The sequence below is a fragment of the Gaeumannomyces tritici genome, assembly GCF_000145635.1.
Source record: "Gaeumannomyces tritici R3-111a-1 unplaced genomic scaffold supercont2.1, whole genome shotgun sequence".
Taxonomy (NCBI): domain Eukaryota; kingdom Fungi; phylum Ascomycota; class Sordariomycetes; order Magnaporthales; family Magnaporthaceae; genus Gaeumannomyces; species Gaeumannomyces tritici.
In genome coordinates, this window is record NW_008804545.1 from 7,591,363 (window position 1) to 7,600,721 (window position 9,359).

The following is a 9,359-nucleotide window of genomic DNA, read 5'->3' on the forward strand; positions in this document are numbered from 1 at the left end:
TCCGTTGGGAGTCCTTGGAACTGCGTGGATAGTTTTGACGGTGGGAATGCTTCTCGTTGACGGGCAACGGCCAGAGGACAGCCTCGTCAAGGGGCTTTATACCCTTTAAGGATCATCAAGGTCAGACTTTGCAAATAGAGCCGAGCCCTTCGGTCAAGGTAAAAGTCAAAAATCCGACCAAATCATTGTTCGGAGGCGGGACAGTGAAGGTGATTGGATTCTTCACGGGTGAGCTAACCTTGAAGATCTCTACAGAGGGAATGTCGACCTTGGCAGGTCCCATTATGCCGGTCTATCACCTGCCTCTTGTGGGATGAGGGGTCTTTGCAGGGGAGTTTGGTGAAGTGACGAACCCATGGGACCTGCAATGCAAGACAACCTGCGCGGGAGGACAAAACAACGTCGCGTCCAGACGCTGTCAGCAGGCACGACGCTGGGCGGGGCTGTGCTTTGGCCACAGCCATTGGCTGGGTGCAGCTTTCCTGTGCTGGTTCAGGTTGCAGTGGTTACCACCTCTAGTCAATCATCAATCACCAACGGCCCGACGCGACGCCAAATTTCCATGTTAACGTTGCAGATCCTGGCCATCAATAATGTTTGTTGATCCTGCAGGATGGCGACCTTGACGAATGACCTCAACAAGTGCGAGAAATCCATGCGATGCCGCGACGGCAGCCTAGCTACCACTGAAGAGCCGCCCACTCTCCCGTCTCCGTGTCGTGCGTGAGGTTCGTCGCCACGGTGCTGCCGCCCTTGAGGCTGCCCGCCTCGACGACCCCGCCCCGGACCACGGTCCTGTTATTACCAGCATCCCTCTGCAGCCTGTTCTCGCCCGACCGCACCGTGAAGTTGGCGAGCGGGATCTCGAGCCCGTTGGCCGTCGCAATGACGGGCGTGCCGAAGAAGCTGGCCCTGACCTCGTCGAAGCCAACCTCCAGCTCAAAGTAGCCGCGGTAGTACGACTCCTGCCACTGCAGCACGCCGTTGCTCGACTGCAGCGCCTCCGCCGCCGCATTGGCCGCGTCCAGCGTGCCGTTCTGCCCGACCGCGCTGCTCGGCGAGCTGACGGCCGTGCCCGCGAACTCGACCCCGAGCGCCCCGTCGCCCGTCGCCGGGTCGTACGGCCGCCGCGCCGCCAACGCGCCGCCCTCGCCCGCGGGCCACGCCACGTCGGCAACCCACGAGACGTGCGTGTCCCCCGCCAGGAAGATGTTGTTGCCAATCTCCCCCTCTGCCAGCGCCTGTAGCGTCCGGCCCCGGTTGGCCGCGTACCCGTCCCAGGCGTCAGCGTTGACGCCGCCGCCGCCGCCGGGCAGGTCGATGTGGCTGAAGACCACCTGCGACCCGACGACGCGCCAGGCCGCGCCCCGCCGCTTGCTGTCGCGCAGCGTGCGGTAGAACCAGCTCTCCTGGCGCGGCCCCATGAGCGAGCGCGAGGCCTCGCCGCGGATGGCGTCGACGTAGGGCGTGTTCCAGTACAGGTCCGTGACGGAGCGGTCGTAGACGCGCGTGTCGAGCATGACGAGGTCGAGCAGGTCGCCAAAGGCGAAGCTGCGCCACACGCGCAGGTTGTCGTCCATGTCGACCTGCCGGATCGGCATCCACTCAAAGTAGGCGCGCACGGCGTTCATCTTGCGCTGGTCCGTCGAGACGCCGCCCTCGCGCACGAACGAGTCCTCGCTGTTGTTCATGCCGGCCGACCCGGCCTTCCAGGCGTTGTCGGCCACCTCGTGGTCGTCCCACGTCGGGATCCAGGGGAAGCTCTGGTGGCTGCGGTGGAGGCCGGCGTCGGTGCGGTACGTCGCGTGGCGCTTGCGGTAGTCGTACAGCGACACGATCTCCTTGTCCGGCAGGGGGATCCGGCCCAGCGAGTCGCCCCAGCCGTACTGGCCGTTGGCGTATTCGTAGATGTAGTCGCCGAGGTGCACGACATAGTCGACCGAGTCCTTGTTGACGACGTTGCCGTAGGCGTTGAAGAAGCCGAACGGATAGTTGCTGCACGAGTAGACGGCCAGCTTTATGCTGGAGACGTCCTTGCTCCCCCTGGCCGGAAGCGTCTTGGTCCTCCCCAGGGGAGACTTGACGTCCGAGTCGCAGATGCCGAACTGGTACCAGTACGTGGTAAACGGCTTGAGGTTTCTCGCCTCGACCTTGACGGTGTAGTCGATATCCGAGCTGGTATAGGCAGTGCCCGAGTCCGCGGGAGAACCGAGGTCCCTGGACTCGGAGACGCTCCACTGCAGACAGACGGGCGCGGCGCTGGCCTTGACGTACTTTTCCGTCTCGTGGCTGTAGAGGGCCACGAGCCCGGACACGGTGACGTTGCTGCCGTCGTTGTCGCTGCCGGCGGGCGCCGCCCGCGTCCACAGGATGACGCTGTCCTGGTACGGGTCGCCCGAGGCGACGCCATGCGAAAAGTTCAGGGCCGCGGGGTCCCACGGCGAGTTGGCGTAGTGCCGCGCCGCCACCTTACGGATGGACACGCCGAGGCCGGGGTGGTGGGCCGAGGGCGAGAAGTAGTTGATGTTGCCCGTGTACGACGCGAGTGAGCAGCCGGCTCCCAGGCCCGCGAGGAGCGGTCCCGTCGTCATGTTTGGCCTTGCTCTGCTATATCGCAAGCACTGCCGGTAAAGGAGGATGGCGGGACACCAAGCAGCTGGACAGTTAGAACGCACCCTCTTTTACATCCCCGCCGCACTGCACTCATGTGCCCGCCTCCCGCCCGGGGCTAAATGGAGTGCCTGAGCGGCATCGCATTTCGTTCCCTTCCCCAATCGGAGATGGTTACACTGCATTTCGGAATGGTCCAAGCAAAGACGCCACCCCGTAAGCTGGGCAGCAGGGGTATAAGAGGACGTTGAGAGCCCTCCCCCTCGCTGCATGACCGCGTGGGCAGCGACCGGCACTTCGATTGGGTGTTTTTGGGACTTTCGGGCTTCGGAAGCCAGCGCCAACGGTCTCGTGCAGTGTTCCGGACGGGGTTTCTCGGGGCCGGGCGGCACCTACCGTCAACTGCTGATGTCATGAAGCCACATCTGGTATCAGTTCCATGCATTTGCTCGTTGCACTGAATGCGAGATAATCGGGGACTGCGAGGGGGGCTCCTGCAAACGTGGTGGGATTTGGAGTTGTGATTGGGCGCGAAACCGTGTGTGGGAAGAATCCCCCTCTCTCACTAGCTGCAATACCGGAGCCCAAAAGATGGCGAGGAGAAACCCCCACGTTTGTCCTCCAACACCGCCACAAAACTGTTGTGGCTTGATAATCTGGGCATGGTGACAGGAGGAGGCGGCGTGGGAGGTTAAATAGACGAACGCCGACTTGGCGATCAAGAGCAAAAAGGGACGCGGACGTAAAGTCTATTTACCTTTGCACCTCGTCAACCAATGAAACAAGTGTTCGCGACGGCTTCTAGATTGATCCAGCGCCTTCTTAGCCCATGGCAACAGCATCGCGTCACCTTAAACACGGCTATTCTAGAAAGCCAAGCTTTTCCCGTCTTCTTGGCAATCGCGACGAGCTCGAGAGCGGCAACGGTGTACCCGAGAGGCTGGAAGCTCACTCCTAGTTCGAGAAACGGGCCAGGGAGGAAGCTGTATGGGGATCAACTCTGAGTTAAGATAGAGCTGAGCTGCCCAACCAGCATATACGTCAAACACGACACGCAATTTGACATAAGAATAGCATATTAGGACGAGATAGCCATGTCGGGTTGCTTTCGGCCCTGGCGATTGCCTTTATTTAACACAGCATGTGGATGCCCATAGAGTTCGCTGGCACTTGTGTGCCGAAGCCTGTCGACCGCACGTGGCCAGAGCCAGGCCCTCACCTTTTCTCGGTAAACAGTGGCGTATTTCATCAAAGGCGCACCTCCGCTCTCCTCTCGAGGCATCATTGACTGCTGCTCCATGCTTCTCCTTCTCCAGGTTTGCTTTCCCGAAGCTAAACGCCCCCTTACCCCGCGAAAGGAGCCTTGGTGGAGGATACATAGGAGGGGACGCTGTCGAGGACCGCAAGCTCAACCTCTAGACATAGCTCGTCTGTCGGTAGCGCATCCCGGCCTCTCATTGCTGAACCGAGTTCGACCCAGTCTAAACATGGATCGCACATCGAAAAGTTCCACCGACGAGCCACAGAGCTCCGTGGAGCCGGACGCCATCGAGGCCGGACAGGCCGTCATCGATGTGGAGAAGTTGGCGACACAGGAAAGACTGCTGGTCAGCAAGCTGGACCGGAGTATGCTGGTTTGTCCTCCGCTACCCTATTCCCAGATATTCGGCACGGGAGAAAAAGCTGACCATCTCCTCTCACGCCATCAAGCCCATTCTTTTCCTCATGTACTTCATGAACCACATTGATCGCAATGCGCTGCCCCAAGCAAGGCTCGACACCCTCGAAGAGGACCTGGGTCTGCACGGCTGGGACTACAACGTGTGCATCTCCGTTTTCTTCATCGGCTACCTGCTGATGCAGAGTGAGCTCCCTGCTCCTGGATACGCCCGAATCTGCACGTACTAACTCGCATGGCCGATCCGCAGTCCCATCCAACATGTTCATCACAAGAGTCCGCCCGTCTATCTATCTGTCAAGTTGTATGCTAGGCTGGGCATGTCTATCCGGGACGACCGCCGCCGTGAGGGACGCCAGGGGCCTCGCAACCTGTCGGTTCTTCCTGGGCTTCGTTGAAGCGGTACGTTTCGAACCACATACATCAACATCCTCTTCCCTAGCCAAGGCAGCACGCTGACGTACCACCACAAACAGCCCTTTTACCCGGGCGCCCTCTACCTCCTCTCCTCCTTCTACACCCGGGACGAGCTCGCGGTCCGCATCGCCTTCATGTACATGGGCCAGATCCTCAGCTCGGGCCTCGCCGGCCTCGTGGCGGCGGGCGTCTTCAAGGGCATGCACAACGTGCTCGGCCTCTCGGGCTGGCGCTGGCTCTATGCCGTCGAGGCCTCCGTCACCGCCGCCGTCGCCCTCCTCGGCTACTGGCTGCTACCCGACTCGCCCGCCCACACGCGCTGGCTGACGGCCGACGAGCGCGCCCTGGCCGTCGAGCGCGTCGCCCGCGACCGCGTCGCCACCACCACCACCACCGCCGCCGCCCACACCAACCCCCAGCGGCAGCAGCAGCAGCAGCAGCAGCAGGAGGGCGGCGCGACGGCGGCGGCAGCGGCACCGTCCGCGCTCGACGGGCTCTACCAGGCCGCGGGCGACCCGCGCACCTGGCTCTTCTGCCTGATGCAGAACATGCACGTGTCGGCCTGCACCTTCAACAACTTCTTCCCCTCCATCGTGCGCGCCACGCGCCTGGCCCCGGACCAGACGCGGTCGCTGCTGCTCACGGCCCCGCCCTACGTCGTCAGCGGCCTCGCGAGCGTGGCGCTGGGCTGGTCCAGCGGCCGCCTGCGCGATCGCGTCCTGCACACCACCGCCGGGCTGGCGCTGGCTATCGCCGGCTTCGCGCTGTCGCTGGGCACCGAGAGCACAGCGGCGCGGTACGCGGCCACCTTCGTCTACGCCACAGGCGCGTACGCCGTCGGGCCCGTGATACTCGGCTGGGTGGGGAGCACGCTGTCGCAGTCGCACGAGAAGCGCGCCGTCGCCTACGCGCTCGTCAACGTCTCGGCCAGCGTCGCCGCCATCTACGGCGCCTTCCTGTGGCCGCAAGAGCACGAGCCGCGCTACGTCCTGGGCTTCTCGGCCACGGCAGCCTTCGCCGGCGCCAGCATCGTCTGCGCCTGGGTCATGCGGGCGTGGCTCATCAGGCTGAACAAGCGGCTCGACGAGGCCGAGCGGGACGGCGCGGAGCCGCTGCAGCGGTATGTTTACTAACGGGGGCGGTTCTAGGAAAGTATCCGAGTGCCTTGAGGGCAAGCGCGGCGTTTGGCGTCCGGGGAAGAAGGATGAAGGAAAGCCTCGAGGGTAGAAAGATGATGGAACTGGAAATGGAAGTTTTTGCGTGGTCTGGGTTGGGAAATATTAACTTTGACCCAAAATTCTATTCTAGAATATGGAAGAATTTGAAGCATACGTGCTGCCATTTACACACACGACGCAGCTCTAAAAATCCAAGCTCCATTTCCTCCCAATGCATACCGAGACCCAACTCCAGATGCAGCCACAAATGCAGAACAAGGAGAGATTGTTGCAGAAAACGCCCATACATGCATGCTCAAAAGACAGGAAAAGAAACGGACAGAGACGGCCCAAGAAGATGCAAAATCCAAAATGAAGCAAATCAGATGCCAGAGTCGTGCTGCGGGAATGGCATCTTATTCCTGACGGCGTCCCACTCGCGGCACGTCTGCTGAAACACGTGGTGGTCGGGCATGCCGAGCGCGATGCGGCCCTGCGACTCGACAAACTCGAGCGACAGCCCCTGCCCGGCGTGCCAGGCGATGTGGCAGTGCACCAGCCAGGCGCCCGGGTTGTCGAGCTGGAACGCGATGGCTAGGTGGCCCCCCGCGGGCAGCATGGCCGTGTCGCGCCGCGCCGGGTTCTTGGTGTTGAAGCCCCGCGGCGTGCCGTCCCACTTGGCCTTGCTCTGCGATAGCACCCAGAAGTCGTGGCCGTGCAGGTGGATGGGGTGGGTGAGGCTGTGGGAGGGGAGGGGGGTTAGTACTTGAGTGTCATGTTTTCATGATGGGCATTGCTCTGGGAGCATGGGGAGAGAACATACGGGATTTCGTTGCTCTGAATCACCAGCGTGAACCACTGCTTGCTGGGGCCGTAGCTGGCGGGCTGCGCGGCGGTTGTCAGTATTAGGGCGACAAGAGAAAAAGTGCAAAAAAAGGGGCCGCGAAACTAACCTCTGCCTTGATCACGTTGTACTTGGTCGGGAAGATGGACTGCCTGTCAAAGATCCTCTCGAGCGTGGGGTCGTGCCAGTCGAGGACGAGGCTGCTGTTGTTCAGCGTCCACTGGAACCAGTTCTGGCCCTCGGCCGGGGTGCCGTTGGGCTTGAAGCCCAGGTCTGACTGCACGATCTCGCCCATGTGCGTGACATCCAGGGCGACGTGGGGCACGAGTTTCTTGGGGTCCTCGTCTGAGCAGGTCTCGTCGACAACCACGTCCGAAGTCGTCTTCGGGTCGGCCTTGCTCTTCTTGTCGTAGCGGATGATGCCCGTGACGCGCTCCCGCAGCGCGCCCGTGTCGCCGGGCACGCAGCTCATGCCGCTGCGGAGCCAGTAGTCGCCGGGCTTGGCGTTGGCCTCGACGATGACGTCGTAGCGCTGGCCGATGCTGACCCTGACGCTCTGGGTCTTGAAGGGCTTGATGGGAACAAGGTCGTTGGAGACCACGATGAGGGAATGCCCATCGATGGAGAACTGGAAGTGGGCGTCGGCCGAGTTGTTGATGATGCGGATGAGGTGCTTCTTGCCCTTCTTAAAGGTGGCCGAGAACTTCTTGCCGCCGCCGAGGCAGTTGGTGTCGGTGCTGTTCTTGCAGTCAAAGGTGTTGGTGCCATTGATGAGGCCGTTTGCTGGCAGCGGGCCAGCTCCCTTGCTGGCCACGTTTTCCCAGCCGTGCCAGGCCGTGTCATGGTCCCAATCTTGCAGGAAGAGGGTACCCAGGTCCTCGTCGTAGTTGGCCGTCGTAGGGCCGTAAAAGATCATGGGTCCGAACAGCCCCTCGGTGTACTGCAGCGAGAAGTGGCTGTGGTACCAGGTCGTGCCGTACTGGGTGACTCTGAACTTGTACGTGAGGCTCTTCCCCGGAGCAATGGGGCATTGCGTGACGCCGGGCACTCCGTCGTACTCGACTGAACCCCTTTGGTGAAGACCGTGCCAGTGGATAGCAGTACCGTTGGTTTTCATGTTGTTGGTGACGTGAATGACAAGGTTGTCGCCCCAGTTGGCCCAGATCAGGGGTCCGGGGAAGGATCCGTTGAAGGTCTGGCAGTAACGCTTGTACCCATCGTTGTTGCAGATCCCTTCCTCTACCGAGAGCCAGTACTCGCGCGTCACTCCAGTATCCGGGGCGGTCTCGTAGTAGTTTGTATCAATCGAGTGCTTGCCCCAGCAGTTCCTAGACTTGGGCCCATTCTTGCAGCCCGAGTCTAGCGGTTGGTGTGGATGGTGTGGCTTGGGGTGGTGCTGGCCTGAGGACGACGACACCGAAGAGTTCGCGGGAGTGGCCAGAGCTGCAGAGCCGCAGACAAGGGCGAAAAGAGAGACGACTAGAAACTTCATCTTGAACCTGTGGCGAATGAAGGGTTGGTGATTCTGATGATGATCTCGGAAGCAAATCGATAAGAAATGGGCTGACGAGGACCGTCTTTATAGACGTAGAAGAGGACATGGCTGCCTAGCCTCAAGATGTAGCGCAGGACCAACCCGAGGTGGTCACCAAGAGGGCCGGTGGCTCAGGGCTGACACTGGTGGATAGCCGACCTGATTGCATCCTGATGGAGTCTTCCCTTGACAAGGGAAACGACGTCAGCAGACTTCCCGCTCCCACGTCCATGCCCACTAGAGCCATGCAGATTCGAAGGAAATGTCGTCCTCGTGAGCGATCAAGTCGGGCTCTATCGAACCATCCCTCCACATTGCAAGCGGCTGAAGGCAGAATCAGCCTCGTATGGGTGGCTTGGTGCTCATCTTGCGGGCCGCCCGAGAACGGGGTGGTTTCCGGGACAGGAAACATCTTGCCGGCTCAGGCCGGTGCCTGGAGAAACTTAGCGAACCTGGAGGCCCGTGTGCTCCGCCGAGGGTCACTGCATAACGATGACAGCGAAGCGCCTGCAAGGGCGAGGGTTGCTAGCATGATAGCGCTTGGTATGATGTGAGCTCCGGTCGCCAACAAGAGGGCTATGGAGAAGTGCAGTACCAGTCGAAAGCTGTTGGGCAGTGGCCTGGCACGTCTAGCAGAGACCCGCAAAACCTCAGTTCGCAGCCAGTGTTTGGTGGCAGTCACTGTGGCGCAGATGCCCGGATGAGCGTAGCTGCATGGCACTAGAAGATGGGAGAGCAGTTTCGAGATGGCAAGCCTGGCGCTGAGATATCGCAGGTGTGGTGGCAGGTCGAACGATTGCGGAGAGCAAGTCCAGTCATAGGTAAATCGGCCCTCGTGCTACCCACCATGAGGTCCCATCAGGAGGTGTGACGGCGTCGATGAGGGAGGGCAAGCCAGATTCGCTGGGAACACGAACCAAAAGTCCGGGAACGAGGTCGCAAAGGAGGGTCGCAGAGACCTGGGATCGGCTGCCAGGGGAGGGGGCTGTATTTTTGGAGCATCCCTGCAGTAGGTAGGCCACTAAGCGTAAGGCTGAAGGTGGTGGGCGTCACCACCACGACGCACACATTTGCGCCAATGACCGGGTCAGACGACCTTGAAACATGCGGGGAGGACGT

The 9,359-nt window shown here is 61.1% G+C and overlaps 3 protein-coding genes across 3 annotated transcripts; 1 reads left to right on the forward strand and 2 right to left on the reverse strand.

Annotated features, from left to right (window-relative positions):
* Positions 1 to 680: 680 nt before the first annotated feature.
* On the reverse strand, positions 681 to 2,591 carry GGTG_02415 (alkaline phosphatase D; the record flags this gene model as incomplete). Its single annotated transcript, XM_009220187.1, has 1 exon — positions 681 to 2,591. One exon carries the CDS (start codon positions 2,589 to 2,591, stop codon positions 681 to 683), a length of 1,911 nt encoding a protein of 636 aa, XP_009218451.1.
* A 1,236-nt stretch (positions 2,592 to 3,827) lies between these two features.
* GGTG_02416 (hypothetical protein) lies at positions 3,828 to 6,090 on the forward strand. The gene is made up of 4 exons (XM_009220188.1): positions 3,828 to 4,244; positions 4,321 to 4,474; positions 4,539 to 4,690; positions 4,765 to 6,090. The coding sequence occupies exons 1-4, from the start codon at positions 3,909 to 3,911 to the stop codon at positions 5,836 to 5,838; spliced, it is 1,716 nt and encodes a 571-aa protein (XP_009218452.1). The 5' UTR covers positions 3,828 to 3,908; the 3' UTR covers positions 5,839 to 6,090.
* Positions 5,938 to 8,305, reverse strand: GGTG_02417 (laccase-2). Its single transcript, XM_009220189.1, has 3 exons — positions 6,816 to 8,305; positions 6,686 to 6,747; positions 5,938 to 6,602 (listed from the first exon to the last, which is right to left on the reverse strand). Exons 1-3 carry the CDS (start codon positions 8,196 to 8,198, stop codon positions 6,245 to 6,247), a joined length of 1,803 nt encoding a protein of 600 aa, XP_009218453.1. The 5' UTR covers positions 8,199 to 8,305; the 3' UTR covers positions 5,938 to 6,244.
* Between the last annotated feature and the right edge of the window lie 1,054 nt (positions 8,306 to 9,359).